Source organism: Mesoplodon bidens (assembly GCF_964165515.1).
Source record: "Mesoplodon bidens genome assembly, chromosome: 15".
Taxonomy (NCBI): domain Eukaryota; kingdom Metazoa; phylum Chordata; class Mammalia; order Artiodactyla; family Ziphiidae; genus Mesoplodon; species Mesoplodon bidens.
In genome coordinates this window covers 44,903,423-44,922,767 of record NC_138171.1, presented here as the reverse complement: position 1 = coordinate 44,922,767, position 19,345 = coordinate 44,903,423, and the positions used below count along the sequence as shown (strand labels likewise).

General features: G+C 52.4%; 2 protein-coding genes across 7 annotated transcripts; both read right to left on the bottom strand.

Annotated features, from left to right (window-relative positions):
* Positions 1-2,012: 2,012 nt before the first annotated feature.
* On the bottom strand, positions 2,013-7,281 carry ALDOA (aldolase, fructose-bisphosphate A). 2 transcript variants are annotated; one of them, XM_081255409.1, is made up of 9 exons: positions 7,199-7,281; positions 4,582-4,708; positions 4,285-4,496; positions 3,780-3,834; positions 3,489-3,649; positions 3,058-3,141; positions 2,766-2,940; positions 2,405-2,604; positions 2,013-2,316 (listed from the first exon to the last, which is right to left on the bottom strand). In XM_081255409.1, exons 2-9 carry the CDS (start codon positions 4,691-4,693, stop codon positions 2,221-2,223), a joined length of 1,095 nt encoding a protein of 364 aa, XP_081111535.1. In that variant the 5' UTR covers positions 4,694-4,708; positions 7,199-7,281; the 3' UTR covers positions 2,013-2,220. The 2 variants fall into 2 exon arrangements, with proteins under 2 accessions (XP_081111535.1, XP_081111534.1); XM_081255408.1 differs by lacking the exon at positions 7,199-7,281 and adding an exon at positions 6,041-6,287.
* Positions 7,282-7,480: 199 nt separating this feature from the next.
* Positions 7,481-14,023, bottom strand: LOC308629068 (uncharacterized protein). 5 transcript variants are annotated; one of them, XM_081256506.1, is made up of 6 exons: positions 13,934-14,023; positions 13,652-13,687; positions 12,687-12,830; positions 12,279-12,434; positions 7,861-8,252; positions 7,481-7,572 (listed from the first exon to the last, which is right to left on the bottom strand). In XM_081256506.1, the coding sequence occupies exons 2-5, from the start codon at positions 13,655-13,657 to the stop codon at positions 8,139-8,141; spliced, it is 420 nt and encodes a 139-aa protein (XP_081112632.1). In that variant the 5' UTR covers positions 13,658-13,687; positions 13,934-14,023; the 3' UTR covers positions 7,481-7,572; positions 7,861-8,138. The 5 variants fall into 5 exon arrangements, with proteins under 5 accessions (XP_081112632.1, XP_081112634.1, XP_081112633.1 ...); XM_081256508.1 differs by having other exon boundaries at positions 7,891-8,252; XM_081256507.1 differs by having other exon boundaries at positions 13,922-13,986.
* Between the last annotated feature and the right edge of the window lie 5,322 nt (positions 14,024-19,345).

Here is a 19,345-nt window from a genome sequence, read left to right as displayed (position 1 = left end):
ACTTTGAACAAGGCCTGGAACAGTTGGCATACAGAAGTATTCGTTCAATGGTGAAGGAATTCCAGTCCGGATCTCTTTCCAGGGCCCCAGAAAAATCTCTGCTGTGGAGGACCTCCGAAATTAGAAGTGGAAAAGAGTCCACCTTCCCCACACCAAGTCTACACCTCAGTTAACATGACCTCCCCGATTCCAGAATGGTCCCTTTGAAACCCCTCAGCTGCTTATTGTCTGCAGTTTTTTGTAGAGGAGGAGGAAACTGGCTAAAAAAGGTTAACTTGTTCATGGTTGCATAGCTAAGAACTTTGGGTTTGAATCGAAGTTGAAGTTTTTGTTTGTTTGGGTGCGTTGGGTCTTTGTTGCTGCCTGCGGGCTTTCTCTAGTTGCGGCAAGCAGGGGCTACTCTTCATTGCAGTGCGCGGACTTCTCATTGCGCTGGCTTCTCTTGTGGAGCACAGCACGCCGGCTTCAGTAGTTGTGGCTCCCGGGCTCTAGGGCGCAAGCAGGCTTAGCAGTTGTGGCGCACAGGCTTAGTTGCTCCGTGGCATGTGGGATCTTCCCGGACCAGGGCTCGAACCCGTGTCCCCTGCATTGGCAGGCGGATTCTTAACCACTGCACCACCAGGGAAGTCCCCAAAGTTGAAATCTGAACCCAGGAAAGCTGTGTCCTCAGTTCTAGTTTCTTCTTCTGTCACTTACTCTTTCTGGCACTTTGTCGTTAGAAACTTTATAAATCATCCCGAACTGACATTTGAAGTCCTCTGCTTCCCTAGTCTCTTGCTGCACGCAGAGGAAGTGCTTGGTCTTTAACCAAACTTGGTGTCAAAGCCCTTTTGGAACATCCTTTTTGCTATCTTCTATGGCCCCTCAATTTCTAGTTGCTTGCTTTACTTCAGACTGTTTCAGAGAGCTGAGTGAGGCTAGGCACAGAAGTGAGGCCACAGTTTGAAGGAGCACTAGACACCAGTTCTGTTTTGGATGTAGGCAACAGATGCAAATGTGCAGAGAAAGGTAAAGGACTAAGTTCTTAAATTCCTAGAAGGTACTAAGTTTCTGTGCAGATGACTATAGGGATTCAGTAGGTCCAGAGATCAGAAAGGTGAAGATTTTTTTTTTCCCCTCTAGAGAGCTCAGACAGGAAATGGTCCACATCATGAAATTTGGGAAGTGGCAGGACTATGTCGTTGGTTATGACTAAGATCTTTTATACCCAAAAAGATCTGATATAGTTACTATTACACCCCAGCCTGGGTGAACGGAGAAGGGTTCAAAGCACGGTATAGGGGAAGTGCAGGACCCTCATTCTGGCTTCATGGAATGCAGAAGCCACAGAGGTTCAGTTCTTAACCTGGAACCTGAGCTCCACAGTTCTCTGTGTGTGTGTGTCTGTGTTGTTGAAGTGGATGTCGGAGAGGATTCCAGGTTCTTCAAGGGGTTCCACAGCCCAGAGTCTAAGAAGTCAGTTCTAATCCCATCTCCTTTTAAGATGGGAAAACAAACAAGCTCAACAGTGCAGATTAAGAAGACATGCATTAATAATCTTGTTTCAACCAAGAAACAGTGAGGCAAGATCGCCTTAAGGACAAATTGGGAAGAACAGTACCTACTCCTGTAGAATACTTATCATGTTGTACGGTTTATAGATTCAGGAAATCTTAGTTTCTGTCAGTGGCTGGTTTTTGGGACAGGGGCCTTCTACACCTGTGAGTTCTGGGCCTAAAACTGAGGCTGAGGTTGCAGCCTCCTGAGACCAGCAGTTACACATGCACCCCCCACTGTGAGCCTCATCAGATGCTACTGGCAGAAGCAACAGAGCACTGGGTGGTTGGAAGAAAATTCACAAGCTCTTCTCTTGAAGCCCGGGGCAAGTATTAAAGTGTTAAACTAGTCCATCTCCTTCACCTATTTTTCTGCTCAAGAAGGAAGAACATAATGCAAGGGCGCTTTCTTCTCTGGGCTCTGCCACCTCCCCCAGCCCTCCCCTGCCCGAGACACCACAGACATGGACAACAGACTCCCCCTTCAATAGTTGTTTATTGGCAGTGGGCTGGAAATGGTGGAGTTAGCGTACACAGACAACACCAGGCATCAACGTCACAAGGGAGGCAGGAGTGACGGGAAAGAGCAGCCTGGAGCCCCGGATGAGGCCCCCTCTCTTCAAGAGTGAGTGTGTGAGGGGGCAGGGCCTGGAGTGTTGAGGGGGCAGCCTTAGAACACCTCCGCTTAGTAGGCATGGTTAGAGATGAAGAGGGACTCACTGGCTGCAGCCCCCGCCTTACCACTTGGGGTGTACTTTCCTTGGCAGGCAAGGCTGTTGGCCTAAAAGGGGAGAGGAGCCAGAGTGAGAAGGTTCCTTCTCAGATCCCATCCACCCCAGCACCATGCCCACCTCCTGCCCCATCCTTACCAGGGCTCGCTTGATGTATTCTTCCTGGGCAGCCTTCAGGTTCTCCTTTTTTCCACCCCAAGCCTTCAGGGCAGAGGCCTGCAGGGCTCGGCCATAAGAGAAGGTCAGAGCCCATGGCTTCAGCAGGTGGCACTTGTTGATGGCGCTGAGGTTGATGGATGCATCCTCCTCACTCTGGCCTCCAGATAGGAAGGTGATCCCTGTAGAAGGGGGTGAAATGGGGGGAGGGGTTGTAGTCAGAGACCCGGGGGACTGGTAGGAGGCCCTAGAAGCTGACCTGGAAATTACAGCACATGGGCACAAGGTTTATGGGTACAGTTCGTCTACCTCCCAAGGGTCAAGATGAGGGTGTGGGTCTCACCAGGGACAGCGGGGGGCACTGTGCGACGCAGTGCTGTGACAGTTGCCATGGCAATCTCCTCGTGAGAATATTTATGGGTGCAGGCGTGGCCTGGGGTTACCATATTGGGCTTCAGCAAGGTGCCTTCCAGGTAGATGTGGTGGTCACTCAGAGCCTTGTAGACAGCAGCCAGCACCTACAGCAGGGTGGGACCAAAGTGGGGTGGGGTGGAGCAGGGAGGGGGACGGGGGTCAGCCCCAGGGCCCCCAGCCCAGCTCTCTAGCCCACCTCACTGCCCAGGCAGGCAACCTACCTTCTCGGTTACATACTGACAGCGTTTCAAGTCATGGTCCCCATCAGGGAGGATCTCAGGCTCCACGATGGGCACAATGCCATTCTGTGGGGTGAGGGACAGGGCAGCCTTGAGGCCTCCTGACCCAGAGCCCCACCTACGGCCCTCCACAGCCACTGACCAAGATCTTATCTCCATGACGACAGGGACCCCTGGCTTCACAACCCTTGCCAGATTGCAGGAGATCAGCCATCTCCCCAGATCCACCTGCACAACCCCTATTCTGCTCTTCTGCTTGCAAAGCCCTCCACGGGCCCAAGCCTGGTGCTTAGTGAGAATCCGGAGCAGTTGCCTTGGGGAAGGTAGGTAGCCTGGCAGATGGGTGGCAGGCTAGCTGACACGCTGGAATGGAAAGAGGTGGGAAGTGGCCTCTCGGGGACCTACAGGCCCACCTGCTGGCAGATGCTGGCATAACGGGCCAGGACGTTGGCGTTTTCCATGATGGCGAGGGCGGAGGGGGTGTGTTCCCCTATCTTCAGCACACAACGCCACTTGGCAAAGTCAGCTCCGTCCTTCTTGTACTGGGCACAGCGCTCCGACAGCCCATCCAGCCCTGTAGAGGGGACGGAGGGATCAAAGCATGGCAGAGGAGGGGGCACGTGGCTCCCACACACCCTGGGCACCCAGAGGGGTACCGAGCTGGGTGGGCTGGTGGGTAGGGCTGGGAGCTAAACGGTTCTCACCTTGGGTGGTTGTCTCGCCGTTTGTTCCTGCCAGGGGTACCACACCCTTGTCTACCTGTTGGAGTGGGGCAACAACACAGGACAGGGAAGTGATCTCTAGTGCTTTTCTCCTCTGTAGCCCTGCCCTGCCCCGGCTTTACTTCATCTCTCAATTATCTTTCCTGGTTTGCAAATGTTTCACGTAGTCACGTTATCTGATCCTATAGAGCAGGACACACACAGAGCCGGGGCTCCTACCACTTACTGACCCTATGAGCAAAACACTTCGCGGCCTTGAGCATCTGGTTTTTCAATTGTATAATAAGCGTTAACACCTGCCTCTCACAATTGCAAGGATTAAAAATGCCAAGCAGGTCCCATATGTTTCTAGCTTCTTTACACACGATTTGGAGGTGATCTGGGGCAGACTCCACCCGACCCGAAGTTCATCCCCCAGCCTGCTACTCTGGATTTCTTTCCCCCAGATCCATCTTACATCTCACACCCTGAGGCCTAGCCCCCTCACCTTGATGCCCACAACACCGCCCTTGGCTTTGATAACTTGGGGGAAGGGACGCCCATCATCTGCCTTCTGGTAGAGCGTCTCATGAAAGAGGATGACGCCCCCAATGCAGGGATTCACGCGGTCGTCGGCAGTCAGCAGCAGTTGGCGGTAGAAGCGCCGGTTCTCCTCGGTGTTCTCAGTGCCAATGGACTGCAGTCGCTTGGCAATGCTCCCTGGAGGGAAGCATCACATGGGAATAAGGGGATCAGCCTATCACCCCCAACCTGGGGCCCTCCTCCCACTGTGTCCTGCCCGCACCAGTGGACTCATCTGCAGCCAGGATGCCCTTGCCCGGAGCCACGATCCGGTGAGCAATGTCAGAGAGCTCCTTCTTCTGCTCCGGGGTCAGTGCTGGGTATTGGTGGGGCATGGTGCCTGTCAGTTCCTGGGCAGGAGACAGACCAGGGAGGGCTAGTTAGCAGGGTCTTCCCGTGGTCTCCCAACAAGCAAGGCCCCTTGCCTGCAGGTCAGGGCAAAGGTTCCGTACCTCCCCTGCCCCACAACTGGCAGGGCTTGGGGCACTTCCTGTCCCCAGCTCTCCCCTACATCCGACTTCCCTATACTAGGCCTGCCTCCTGTACCTTTCCTAACTCTGTTTGTTGCTGGGTGTTGCCCAGCTGAGGGTGGGGCTATATACTGGCATCTGGGGTAAAGGGAATAGGACAGAACCATGGACAGGCAAGTCACGTGGAAGCCGGACCCTCCTTGCTTGCGCTCTGCCATGGGGTCACCTTGCCTGGAAGCAAAACCGAACGAGAGTATTTTAGAATTAGAGGTGGTGCAGAAGGCAGAAGGCCCAACCTCCTCATCTGAAAGGAGCCTGAGAAGGGAAAAGGTCGGTGTTTCAAGCCACACAGCAACCCTAGAGCCAGATGTGAGAGTAGAACCCAGATCTTCTGACTGTTACAGGAGCGTTCCTTGCAGTCCACTCGAGATCCCAGGGCTGGCTCAGGCTCCATGGCCTCAAGGACACCCCAAGGTCAGGCTTCTCCCCCCACGGTGGGGGGAGGTTGTTATTAAAAGGGTGTTAGGAAGAAGGCAGGAGGGTCATCAGAAGCCCAGAAAAGGGCCACAGAGGAAGCCCAGCCCGAGGTGGAGGAAAGGGGTGAGGTTTGTCGTTCTCACTGCTCATACAGGGTGAGAGAACGTGGAGGAGAGGCAAGCGCCCACCCCCTCCCCTGAAAAATGCTCATGTCTGCTCTGCCGCTGCAGCTGTTCCAGACTCAGAATCAAGGTCACCCGATAAGGAAAAATAGGGAAAGTGTTCATGGGGCATCAGAAGCTGCCGAGGGGTTTACCCTCCCGTCTCCCAGGACAGGGACCAACCACCCGCTTTGGGGAACCCTGAGGCAGTATATGAGCTGGCCCCCACCCCTCGTGGCCTCCTAGGATCCCTGCAGAGGCAAAGGGGCCATAATACTTGCACCAAGAGTCCTAACAAGAAAAGGAGAGGGGGAAATGGTACTTCATCTCGCCCTGCTTCCTTCCTCCCTGCTGTGACTCAGCGCGGAGCGGCCCTTGGACTGCGCAGCAAACCGCGGGAGCTCAAGCTCAAGCTGGGGAGTCTGGGCTAGGAGCACAGGTGTGGGTGGTGGTGGGGAGGGGAGATGCTGGGCCCGGGTGGGGGGCTCCGCGCGGACGCCCGACCCGCCACTACACCCCGGATCCTTCTCCACGACCCTCTCCCTGACCTTCGCACGTGGGGAGGGGCGCTCACCTGGCACAGGAGAGGGGCGGATTGGCGGGGTGCAGCGGTGGAGGGCCGCGGGCTGGCGAGTGGACTGAGGGAGCGAACGCGGCAGTCGTCACCGGGACTCTGGTTCTGCGGCGCGTTCCGAGTGGAACGCAGCCTACTCAGCTCCCGAGGGGGGCGCGCGGGGGCGGGCAGGCTGGAGGTGGTGCCGCGCCTTATAAAGGCACCGCTCCAGTCTCCGCTGGGTTTTTCCCTTTGCAGGGGGCCGGAGGCGCCCCGGCGTCCAATTGCAGGCGAGGGACTGTGCGAGAGTCCGCCTCCCGAAAGGCGAAGCCCGGAGGCGGCGCTTGGGCAAGGACAGTGCGGCGAGAACACGATCCCTTCCCCCACCCCGTCCCCCTCGGACGTGACTCGGGCCACATCCCGCGGGTCGCGGGGGCCCTCCCCTCCCTCTCCCTTCTCCTCCCTCCCCTCCCTCTCCCTCCTCCTCCCCCCACCCCCCCCCTGCTTGGCGTGCTTTGGGGCGCTGTGACTCAGCCGATTTGGGGCACCGGCAGAGATGGGGATGGGGTGGGGGTCGGGTCGGGGAAAAGCGGGTGGCAGAGCCCGAGAAGACTGAGGCTCAGCTTCCCCCGCCACGGGCCCAGTCCAGCGGCCCGGGGCAGCCCCAGCTTCCGGCTGCGCTGAGGCAGCGTGCGTCGCGTTGTAACCGAGTCCGGAGGTCAAGCGACTGCGAGCCCCGGCGGAAGAGAGGGCGGCGAGGGCACGCACGGGGAGCGCGAGGAGACGGCAGGGGCTGGCAAGGGGCGGAGGCGAGGCGGCAGCGGTTCCGGGTGTCCCGCGGGGAGAGTGCCTCCGCCGCATCTGTGCCCCATTCCGGCGGGTCTGGCTCCCGGGACCGGGAGGGTGTACGCGTCCGCCGCCCGGGCCGCCCCACGAAAGCCAGACCCAGCGGAAACCCGCCGGCTACCGCTCTGCCCAAGCAAGTCTGGGGATGTGGGGCCAGAGCCCCTGCGAAACTTCTCCCTGGCACTGCCTTCCTTCTCCAAAATAAAATCCGTCCCCCAGCTGTCAGCCTCCCAGATATTTTTCTAGCGTCCCCATCCTACCCGCCAGGTCTCCCCTCTTAATCCCGATGCCTTCAGCCCAGCCCCACCCCCGCTCCGTCCTGCTGGCGCCCACCTGCGAGGAGGAGGCTGAAGGAGCGGGCAGAGCCTGGTCAGCAGCGAGTGAGTCAGGCCACACCCGGGCTGGGTTATAAGGCAGCTCCTGCCCTACCCCCAACCAATGTCCCCGACCTTCTCCGGTGACCCTTGCCCTTTCCTCGCCACAGATCCCCTGGCAGGGGATCTATATTTAGGGAAACCTGAAGCTCCTGACATTCATGCCAGCTGGGGGCCTAAAGTGTAGGATGGGGAGGAAGCTGTGGGCCTGCCTCTTTGTGGGTGGGGGGAGGGTCCCCTGCCCACTCACCAGTACTTCAGAGGAAATTTCCTCGTTGGAAATCCAGACTGAGGCCCTCAGAAGGTTGTCAGGAGAAGTCTTTGGACAGGGATCTGTGGGGAGGGAAGGAGGGCAGGGGACTCAGATTCGTGGCCTTCCCTGCCCCCTCTGCTCCCCTGACTCCGGGCCTCTCACTGGCTGCTGTGATTCTCTGGAGCCTGTTTCTTTAGAGGGAGAGCAGATGCAGGCACTACACTCACACCTCAGAATAACCAAGAGTCCGTGGACAGGGTGTGCCTGGGGTACCCCTACATCCTGATACTCAAGGCCCAAGTTTGTCCCATAATGCTCACTGTGGTAAGCAGTGTCCCCCACCCTCACCTTCAAATACGATTATTTACTTGGGGAGGGGGAGAGGAGGGCAGGGGCACCTGCCAGAGCACCAGCCACTCTCTCTTCTGGCCCTCCAAAGGGGCTGCCATCCAGCTGGCGGAGGGCTCCTTGAGTCCCACTCTGCAGGGAGCCAGGCTCTCCACTGCTGGTTCCCAGGCTGGTGAGCTGGGTAGGCCATTTGTGGTTCCAATAGCCTGGAGAAGGGTGTCCTGAGGCCCCTCAGGGAACAGGGCATGTGGGCCCTGGGAGCTGGCCGCTCCCCAAAGGGCAGGGACCCTGGGTCTTGTCATCGGAGCTTGATCTCAAAGCAGAGACAGTTGAGGCTCTGGCAGTCAGGAAGCTGGCACGCACAGGCACAGTCACAGAGTGGGCAGCAGCGAGGGCAGTGAGGGGCCCAATCCTGAGGGAGAGGAGAATGGGGTGAGGGAGTTGGGCAGGAGGAAGGGGGACCAGAGCCTGAAGCTGTTTCCTTCTCAGGGGAGAAGGGAACAGAGTGGCCTGGAAAGTCCCATTTGCCCAGTGGATCAGAGGGTACCATCCACCATTCTTGGGAACAAATCAATTCTTTGTGCTGTTGAGAAATCAGCAAGGAGGCAATGTTCCTAACAACTGGCTTCAGGAGCTGGAAGAAATCATTCGGTGGGGTGGGGGTGGGGGTTGTCCTTTCTTTCTTCCCATCTTATGGATGAGGAGACTGAGGACCAGAGATCAACTGGCCCTGGACCCACGCTTAGCTCACAATGTTCAGCTCAGAGATGGTTCTCTTATATCACGCAACTGAAAGTTGTTAGACTGGGAAAGCACACACACACTGTCTATGATGAAAACAACTTGTTGGTTTTGTGGATTTCTTCCTTGGCCTGAGACTAAGCTGGATCTCATTCATCCTCTATTACTGAGCACCTACTCTGTGCCAGGCACAGACTATTTTCATGAATGATTTTTAAAATCTAGTTTTCCTTAAAAATGGTAATTTGCATTTAATTTTTTAATGTTTAAAAGGAGTTACATCTCTTATTTATCAGAACCTTGAGTAGAGGGCCTCTTTACAAAAGAGGAAATGGAGGTTCAGAGAGGGGAGTGATCGTGCAAAGGAATACAACAAAGGAATGGGGCTGGGATGGGTCTGGGCCTGCCTGCTTCCAGTCCTGAGATGCCCCTTGACCAACTGCTTCCCAGGGGCATGAATAGCAGCTGCTTTCAGGGTCTGCTAAGGCAGGGACAGTTCATCTCCTGTCTCCACTGAGCTACCAGGGGACTCAGGCTCAGCAGGTGTCTGAGATACAGATGAATGTTGAATGAATGAATCAATCAAAGCATATCATTTTTCCCTCTTTAGGCAAAGAAGAAAGAAGAGGGCTTCTCAGCTCCCAGGGGAGACAGAAGGTCTGCCTCTTGGGGAACAGGAACAGCAAGTCCTTAGGAAGGGAGAACCGGTCCACTCCGAACCTCTCCTCTTCTGCCCTGGGACATGAATGATCTGTCACTGCTGCAGGCAGGGACTGGAGTCAGGCCAAGTGGCTGGAATAGGACCCACCCAGGATGTGTGACAAGGTTGGCTCCTTGAGGCCCGAGGCAGAGTTAGTGACAGGGTTAGTCACAGTTGCACAGCTCAGTCAGACACCGGGCCAAGCCAGGAATAGGGGAATGACCTTTAGAAGAGCTGAGGTTTCGGGGTGCAGTGTCCGATGACTGGTGAGATCAGATATCACCAGGGGCTCCGGTGAGGGGAGGGCATCTGCTCCTGCCAAAAGAATTGTCTCTCTAGAAAGAGGTAGAAGTATATCATGGTGGAGGGGAGAGAGCGAGGTGGCTTCCTTGTGTTTGATGGGGGTGTGGTTTGGGGTGTCTCTGGGGAGTCCCAGTCTGGGCTGAAGTCAACTCTGTGGGTTTTTGGAGGACTGCGCCGTCATTCTGTGCGCAGAATTGGGGGCTGAGAGAGGTCCCACTGCTCTCGCGTCAGAGAAGAGGGTATTAAAAGCATTTCTTGGCTCTGCCGCCTGGAAGGGCTTGGCTCTCGTTGTTAATAACTAGCTAATGGATATCTCGACTCTCACAGGCAGCCTTGTGGCTTCTGGAAGGAATCTGCTTTTTAAGTACATTAAACAAGGGCTCCACGTGACTGTTAACCCCCGTGTTTCTCTAGGCCTGTAGTTTTTCACTCTGATTTCTTTCACTTTGAGGTTGTGAAGGGCAGCCATCGTTACTGTTTGGAGCTCAGGGTTTGAATCTAGTTCAGGCCCAGGTGTGGCTAATTCATGATTTGCGCCTCAGTTTCCTCATCTCTGAAATATATCTTAAATATAACACCTACTTCACAGGGTCACTGTGGGGAATCAGTGGAAGGCACGAAGCACGGTGCCTGGTAGGGAGGGAGCTCTCAGCAAAAGGCAACTCTTCTGTCACAGCGCTTTGCCCTTAGCAATAGCTGTTAACCCTGGTGGTATGAGTCAGTCGTAAGAACTTGTAAGAACTTGTTAAAGATTCGCAAATTCCGATCCCATTCCAGATCTGCTGGGCATGGGGCCTGGATGCCTGGCTTTCCATTTAAGCCTCGTTCCAGCTTCTGATCACACAAGGGGCTGAGAACCAACCACTGCCCTGGACTGCATCATTTCTCACCCTCGATTCAGAATGTGAGGCAATTTCTCACATTGCCTACTTATTTCTCTCTGTCCTTCACGCCCCGTGGCCGTGTCTACCTTGTTTCCACTGCGCCCCCAAGGCTCAGCACAGTGCCTCAACAGTGCCTCCATAAATCTTTCATAAGTGAATAAATAAATGAATGAATGAATTAGGTCCTCACGACATACCTGTGAAAGAAGTAACATAGGCAGGTTTCTCCCTGAGAGAAAGAGAAACCTGGGTTTGTGTCTCCACCCAGGCTTTAGGCCTCTGTAAGCCTCAGTTTCTACAGCTCTGAAGGAGCCAAGAGCTTTGGAATATTCGTGGTGGCTGTTGTTACTATAAGGAAACTGAAGAACACAGAAGCCTTACTGTGCTTTGAGGAAAGATAGCTCAAGGACAGAATGACCATTCGTCATTCTAGAATCCTTCCTGGCTCTGGCAGAAGCCGGGTAGGATCGGGACCTGAGGTCTCCAGCTTGGATGCCCTGCAGCCCTGGAGGGAGCAGTGGGAGGGGCCAGTCCCTCCTGACAGTGCACCTCACTTTCAAGGAGGAAGAGAGGCCTCTGACACTTCCCTCCCCGCGGACAGAAGGCAAAGTAAGTGGTGTCCCCAGGTCAGGGGGCCAGAAATCATTGTGCAATTGAGCATTTCTTATAGAATAGGAGGTTTGAGGACCCAGGGTCTTCTCCTTTTTCCCCTTTGTCCCCCTAGCCCCAGCCCTGGGCCCCGTCTCCGGGCTATGCCTGGGAAACCAGACGCAGATTACCTGAAAGAGGAGAACTCCTTGCCCCATAATTTATTTTGAAACTCAAAACATCTTGCAGGGATTTGCAACTGCAGTTGCCCGAGTTATGAATTTGCTTGGTCTTTTCCCCTCACTCTTCCCTCCCTAGGGAAGGTCCCCACTTCAAGGGCAGGAGCTTTGCTGTCTACATCTCTGAGCCCAAAATAATCAGAGCCTAGGAAGGTGGTCAATTACAATTAACATGTGGCTTTAAAGCCACAAATGCAAAAATGGCCTGTCCTCTGTGAGCCAGGCTTCTCCCTGAGGGTTCTGTTTCAACACATGATGGAGCAATTTGCTGTGCAAGACTCTACTGTGGAATGCTGGAAAAGTGACTAAATTTCCCTGAGCCAATTTATTCCCCTGCAAAAGGAGGATAAAAACATGGATAGGTAGCCAAGGTGTGATGTCATGTTAAAAAGGGCAAGTGGCGGATGTGAGGAAATAGTCTGTGTGGTATATGTGGTATGACTACATTTTTGCCAATAGTAAAATACAACAGTGATAGTACTGTATGTGTATTAGTATATGAGGGACATACACCAAATGTAGCAACCTTGGTTAGAGAGCTAGTTTATAAAGTGACTTGTACTTTCTATGTATTTCTACATGCACACTTTGTAATTTAAAAAAATACATATAGATAGTTTTTTTAAAATATCCAGCTCTCGGGGTTGTTAATAAAGTAGCACAGTATCTAGAACATCATATTTATTCTGCAAACAGAAGGAGCTCTGTGAGGGGCTGTCTTTTCTTTTAACTACCATTTTCAGAAGTAGAAATGTGCCCATGTTACATACATTACCTTTCTCCAGCTGCTGCCCTATTTTCCTTTCTCCAAGTAGCTTTCATTACCAGAAAATATCTGATATGTTGTTTTTGGCTGTCTCCACCTGGAACTGTGCCTGGCTTAGAATAGGTACTCAGTAATAAATTTTGTTGAACCAAAAAATGAATGCACAGAAAGTACCAAGATCAGGACTCAGGGGCCAGGGGCCAGGACAAGAACTCACAGATTCGGCGGGCTGGGGGCAGCAGGCATCCAGGTAGTGGGCTGGGCTGGGCAGAGGGAAGTCACAGGCTTCTGCGCAGGTCCAGCAACAGTCTTGGGGCCTGGAGGCGCCTTGCTTCCTGCAGGGGGAGCTGCAGTCTGTGCAGCAGCCCTGAGCCTAAGAGAAGGCAGGGCTCAAGATCTGGGCCAGGCAGCAGGTAGGGAGGGACAGCCAAGACTCAGTTTTGGGGAGAGGGGCAGAAGAAGGTTCAGCTGAGTACGAGAAGAGGATCTCCTGGTCCCACGAAAGGGACAGATGCGGGGACTAAATGGCAAGGTGTCTCAGGGTAAGGGCCTATGAATGAGGGGAAAAATTGACCAGGTTCCTCCTCCCCCAGGCCCACCCTTCAGCCCCCACCAGGCCCCTCACCAGCAGGCAGTGCCTAGTCAGCAGCACTAGGCCCAGCAGCAACAAATAGATGCCCACAGCGAGGACGACAATGGCAGGGATGGGGAGCAGCAGGGAGGGGCTGCTGACGGGAGCCGGGGGTGGATTCCACGGGCTAGAGGAGGCCTGGACAGCACAGGAGGAAGGGGTGATGAGGAGATGTGGAGGGGCTGCAGGGACACAGAAATACCAGGAGGGACACGGGAGGTGGCTGGGAAAAGGGGAGGAACAGCCACCAGGTGGTGGGGAGAGAGTGAATAGGACTACACTGTCTTGTCCCCGAACCTGCCTTTTCTCTTGTCATCCCCATTTCAGCACCATCGAGGACCTGTTGGTCATTCTAGACTTTTCCAAGATTTATTGCTTTTCCTTTCAGAATGCCTCTCCAAACAGATCTATTGTCTCTGCTTCCACTGCACTACTTTACCATCCCTCAGCCCACAGTACTGGCCTCTTAACTGTCTTGCAACCTGCAGTTGTGCCCCTTTCCACACCAGCTGTCCTGCGTATCCCGCCCTCCCCTGCGGTCCATCAGTGGCTCCCACCAACTCAGTCCAAACTTCTTATCTCAGCGACAAAGGCCTCAATCTGGCCCTGCCTACCTCTCCCTCTCCCCCATTACACTCCAGCCATACTGAAGTCCTAGCAGTTCCCCAAATGCCCTGGCCTCTCTCTCACGCCCACGTCTCTGCCCATGCTGTTCCTTCTGCCTGGGATGCCTTTTCTTCTCTGTTGCTTGGCTACCTCCTCATCTTGCCAGAGTGGGATGTGCCCTTCCATGGGAAGGCCGTCCCTGCAACTGTCTTTCTGTCTCACAGCTCTTGTCCTGAGCTGGAAGGGTCTATGTTGGGTAAAGAGACCCCTCTCAAGTCCAGGCTCCAAGGCAGGCAAAGTCAGGGTGAGTGGAGGGCGCTGAGGGGGCCGCTCCAGAGAGGGGTAGGACTCACGTCCATTGGGCAGGACAGCGCCGGTCAGTCCAGGAGCTGCAGAGGAGAGAAAGTCGTGGGCCTCAGACACTGAGAGGGGCCATTGGGCTGGGATGCCCATTCTCCTCCTCCCCTTTCCCGTTTGGGGAAACTGAGGCCCAACGACAGTCCCTGGTCCGGACAGCGATGATGGGGGTTCGGGGATTCGGGGCAGCGCCTCCTTCGAAGGCCCCAGCCCGACCCTGGCCACATCCTACCGTTGTCCCCAAACCCCGGGCTCCCTCCACCGACCTATCCCATCACCTGCGCCCTCGGGGCCGCGGGCACTTCACGGATTCCGCGCCTTGTTTGCTCCAATCGGCCGCAGCTACTGCACCGCCCAGAAGCCTCCCGCTGCTTCTCGCTGTTGTCATGGGGATCAGAGCGCCGCTACTACGGCGGCCGCTCAGACCCAAAACTCCTTCTACGCGCCTCGTTTCCCTTTTCCAGTCTGTGGACGCCCGCTCTTCATTTTAGTCGCTGTCCGCTGGGCTTTCCGGCAGTTACCGAGTAGAAATGGCGAGAGTTCCCGCCGCTACCCGCCTGGCTCGGATCCTCACCGAGTGCTGGGTCCTGCGGCGCTGCAAAAGCAAGACTGAACCCCCGGGCTACACCGCCAACTGGCTGTGTGACTTCGGCCAAGTCACTGCACCTCACTGAGTCCATTTTCCCCTCTGTAAAACGGGGAAACGCCTGCCTCCCAGGGATATTGTAAAACTCAGAAACACTTCTTAATTGTATAGAATTATCCTCAATAATTTTTCAACCTGACCCCCCACTCATTTTTATTGACAGTGCCCAAATTTAAGAGCCATCGTCTGGTCTCTTCAACCTTCACATCATTATCAAAGTGATTTCCTCCCACCCACGTCAGATCTTGTGCCTTTTCTTTTCTTTTTAAAAAAATCAATTTATTTATTTATTTATTTTTGGCTGCATTGGGTCTTCGTTGCTGCGCGTGGGTTTCCTCTGGTTGCAGTGAGCGGGGGCTACTCTTCGTTGCGGTGCGCAGGCTTCTCATTGCAGTGGCTTCTCTTGTTGCGGAGCATGGGCTCTAGGCACTCGGGCTTCAATAGTTGTGGCACCCAGGCTCAGCAGTTGTGGCTCGCGGGCTCTAGAGCGCAGGCTCGGTAGTTGTGGTGCACGGGCTTAGTTGTTCCGCGGCATGTGGTTCTTCCTGGACCAGGGCTCGAACCTGTGTCCCCTGCACTGGCAGGCGGATTCTTTTTTTTTTTTTTTGAATGTTTGAATTTTATTTTATTTATTTTTTTATACAGCAGGTTCTTATCAGTCATCAATTTTATACACATCAGTGTATACATGTCAATCCCAATCGCCCAATTCAGCACACCACCATCCCCACCCCCCCATGGCTTTCCCCCCTTGGTGTCCATACGTTTGTTCTCTACATCTGTGTCTCAACTTCTGCCCTGCAAACCAGTTCATCTGTATCATTTTTCTAGGTTCCACATACATGCGTTAATATACGATATTTGTTTTCTCTTTCTGACTTACTTCACTCTGTATGACAGTCTCTAGATCCATCCACGTCTCTACAAATGACCCAATTTCATTCCTTTTTATGGCTGAGTAATATTCCATTGTATACATGTACCACATCTTCTTTATCCATTCGTCTGTCGATGGGCATTTAGGTTGCTTCCATGACCTGGCTATTGTAAATAGTGCTGCAATGAACATTGGGGTGCATGTGTCTTTTTGAATTATGATTTTCTCTGGTTATATGCCCAGTAGTGGGATTGCTGGATCATGTGGTAATTCTATTTTTAGTTTTTTAAGGAACCTCCATACTGTTCTCCATAGTGGCTGTATCAATTAATCCTTTGTCCATTGATTCGTTTGCAAATATTTTCTCCCATTCTGAGGGTTGTCTTTTCGTCTTGTTTATGGTTTCCTTTGCTGTGCAAAAGCTTTTAAGTTTCATTAGGTCCCATTTGTTTATTTTTGTTTTTATTTCCATTTATTTCCATTTTATTTCCATTACTCTAGGAGGTGGATCGAAAAAGATCTTGCTGCGATTTATGTCAAAGAGTGTTCTTCCTATGTTTTCCTCTAAAAGTTTTATAGTGTCCAGTCTTACATTTAGGTCTCGAATCCATTTTGAGTTTATTTTTATGTATGGTGTTAGGGAGTGTTCTAACTTCCTTCTTTTACATGTAGCTGTCCAGTTTTCCCAGCAACACTTATTGAAGAGACTGTCTTTTCTCCATTATGTATCCTTGCCTCCTTTGTCATAGATTAGTTGACCATAGGTGTGAGGGTTTATCTCTGGGCTTTCTATATTGTTCCATTGATCTATGTTTCTGTTTTTGTGCCAGTACCATATTGTCTTGATTACTGTAGCTTTGTAGTATAGTCTGAAGTCAGGGAGTCTGATTCCTCCAGCTCCGTTTTTTTCCTTCAAGACTGCTTTGGCTATTCGGCGTCCTTTGTGTCTCCATACAAATTTTAAGATTTTTTGTTCTAGTTCTGTAAAAAGTGCCATTGGTAATTTGACAGGGATTGCATTGAATCTGTAGATTGCTTTGGGTAGTATAATCATTTTCACAATATTAATTCTTCCAATCCAAGAACATGGTACATCTCTCCATCTGTTGGTGTCATCTTTAATTTCTTTCATCAGTGTCTTATAGTTTTCTGCATACAGGTCTTTTGTCTCCCTAGTTAGGTTTATTCCTAGGTATTTTATTTTTTTTGTTGCAATGGTAAATGGGAATGTTTCCTTTATTTCTCTTTCCGATCTTTTGTTGTTAGTGTATAGGAATGCAGCAGATTTCTGTGCATTAATTTTGTATCCTGCAACTTTACCAAATTCATTGATTAGCTCTAGTAGTTTTCTGGTGGCATTTTTAGGATTCTCTATGTATAGTATCATGTCATCTGCAAACAGTGACAGTTTTACTTCTTCTTTTCCAATTTGTATTCCTTTTATTTCTTTTTCTTCTCTGATTGCCGTGGCTAGGACTTCTAAAACTATGTTGAATAGTAGTGGTGAGAGTGGACATCCTTGTCTTGTTCCTGATCTTAGAGGAAATGCTTTCAGTTTTTCACCATTGAGAATGATGTTTGCTGTGGGTTTGTCGTATATGGCCTTTATTATGTTGAGGTAGGTTCCCTCTATGCCCATTTTCTGGAGAGTTTTTATCATAAACGGGTGTTGAATTTTGTCAAAAGCTTTTTCTGCATCTATTGAGACGATCATATGGTTTTTATTCTTCAGTTTGTTAATATGGTGTATCACATTGATTGATTTGTGTATATTGAAGAATCCTTGCATCCCTGGGATAAATCCCACTTGATCATGGTGTATGATCCTTTTACTGTGTTGTTGGATTCTGTTTGCTAGTATTTTGTTGAGGATTTTTGCATCTATATTCATCAGTGATATTGGTCTGTAATTTTCTTTTTTTGTAGTATCTTTGTCTGGTTTTGGTATCAGGGTGATGGTGGCCTCATAGAATGAGTTTGGGAATGTTCCTTCTTCTGCAATTTTTTTTTTTAGCGGTATGCAGAGCTCTCACTGTCGCGGCCTCTCCCGTTGCGGAGCACAGGCTCCGGACGCGCAGGCTCAGCGGCCATGGCTCACGGGCCCAGCCACTCCGCGGCACGTGGGCTCCTCCTGGACTGGGGCACGAACCCGTGTCCCCTGCATCGGCAGGCAGACTCTCAACCACTGTGCCACCAGGGAAGCCTCTTCCTCTGCAATTTTTTGGAAGAGTTTGAGAAGGATGGGCAGGCGGATTCTTAACTAATGTGCCACCAGGGAAGCCTCTTCCTCTGCAATTTTTTGGAAGAGTTTGAGAAGGATGGGCAGGCGGATTCTTAACTACTGTGCCACCAGGGAAGCCCAGATCTTGTGCCCTTTCAATTTTTTACCTCCACCCCAAAGGGCTCCCCACTGACTCCAGGATAAAACGCAAATGCTTTAGTTGACTGTCCACACCATCCACCCTGGGCCTATCTTCGGTTTATTCATTCACAATGTATCCCACAGCGTGCCAAGCACTGCTCTAGGCTCTGGGACTCTAGCAGAGACTAAGGCAGACAAATTTCCTGCCCTCATGTTGCTTATATTCCACTGGGGGAAGAGGATCAGATAATATGTATACGGATAAGATCGTTTTGTGCCCCATCAGCTCATTCAAGTTTCCACCGTAGGATCTGTTCAAGGTTCCTGAACCAGTGCATAGGGTTTCACAGCTGCTGTTCCCTCTGCGTAGAACACCCTTCCCCTATCTCTCCCCACTGCCTCCACCCCAGCTAACACCTTCCTCATCCTTTGAGCCACTGCTCAGTTTTGCCTCAGGGTCGTACTCCTGCCTGCCTTAGGCAGAGGTGACTGCTCTGGTCACCATATACATACAGCTGTTCTAGCACTTCTCACAAGGTAGTTAAATTCTCCATTTCACTGCCTGGCTCCTCAATTAGACCACAAGTGCCTGGGTCTAAATCGTCTCCATATCCCAAGCCCTAGCAGTTAGCCTGGCCTTGAGGGGGCCTCCACTGAGTTCTTACTGATTCTATGAATGAATAGAATCCAACAAATGAAGTAATGTTATCCAGATGCCCTGGTTCCCTTGGCTCTTAAGGCACTCCTACCTCCCACTTTCATTCCTGACCTGTTTGGTTCTCCACACCCACGCTTGTACACAAGATTGCGCACACGCACGTGCACACACGCACACTCAGGTAAGCACACCTCCCCCACAGAGGCCTCAGACTTCATCCATGATTTCTGCATTCTGGCATGTTCCCCTGAAAGCAGCACTGTACACCTGCTTCTGTCCACATTCTCCACCCCTATGTATCTCGCCATAGCTGCTGCCCCAGGGATTTTCTGCACCACAGAAATTGCCAAGGTCTGTGTTCCTGGTTCCCAAATCTCTCCTCTCCCCTTCAGCCACACTGAGAGGGTCCCAGGCACCTTCTCTGCCACCCCAGCCCTCTCAGAGGGGGCTTCAAGCCCAGAAAACAGGAGTCTAGCTGTCCCCCGTGACACCTCTGTTGAGTCGAAGTCTGGGTCAGACTGCTTGCTTAGGGCTGTCCTGTTGTCTGCCCCTATCTTCGCAGAATCCTGAGACCCAAGATGAAACCAGTTCCCACCTCAGCCCCAGGAAAGGCTTCAAGTGACACATGGCCCCTCCCTCTCTTCAGCTCCTGCCAACAGAGAGACATCAGCCTTGGCAAGACCTCTGGACACGTCCAGGGCCTGCAGTGGCCAGACTCACCACGGGTGGTATTCTGTTCCTGCCACGGGTGCATACATTATGCAGGAGGGTGGACAGGGCACCAGGTCTGCTCACTACAAGGCAAGCCAGTAGGAGGGGTGATGTATGCGCCCCACTTTGCCAGGGCCCCACTTCTACCCACATCACACCATTTATTGGAGGCAGGGAGAAACTGACTTCACAATAGCTGAATAGCCGTAAGATCTCCCTTTTTCTAAAGTTCAAAGCCAGCGATGTCAGATATTCTCACCTGTGGTTTTACACTGCCCCTGGGAAAGAGAGTAAAAGATGATGTCCTAATCGTCATGGGGTGGGTGGGAGGCCTGAGATGCAGAGAAAACCAAGAAGATGAAAGACACCTCTGCACACCTGGGCTTGGATGTGGGAAGGCAACCTGACAGTTCTGATTTTGATCTGATACTTTCAA

Bases quoted from the DNA above. Each gene is read 5' to 3' on its own strand.
- ALDOA (XM_081255409.1), bottom strand. From the start codon at position 4,693: ATGCCCCACCAATACCCAGCACTGACCCCGGAGCAGAAGAAGGAGCTC. The intron at 3,835-4,284 runs GTGAGGGGGCTA...CCACTCCAACAG, and splicing joins GCGGTGTTGTGGGCATCAAG to GTAGACAAGGGTGTGGTACC. The intron at 2,605-2,765 runs GTGAGACCCACA...CCCCTTCTACAG, and splicing joins AGTGCCCCCCGCTGTCCCTG to GGATCACCTTCCTATCTGGA.
- LOC308629068 (XM_081256506.1), bottom strand. The intron at 12,435-12,686 runs GTGAGGGGCCTG...GCCTTCTCTTAG, and splicing joins TGACTAGGCACTGCCTGCTG to GCTCAGGGCTGCTGCACAGA. The intron at 8,253-12,278 runs GTGAGTTCTTGT...CCTCTCCCTCAG, and splicing joins GCCCCCAGCCCGCCGAATCT to GATTGGGCCCCTCACTGCCC.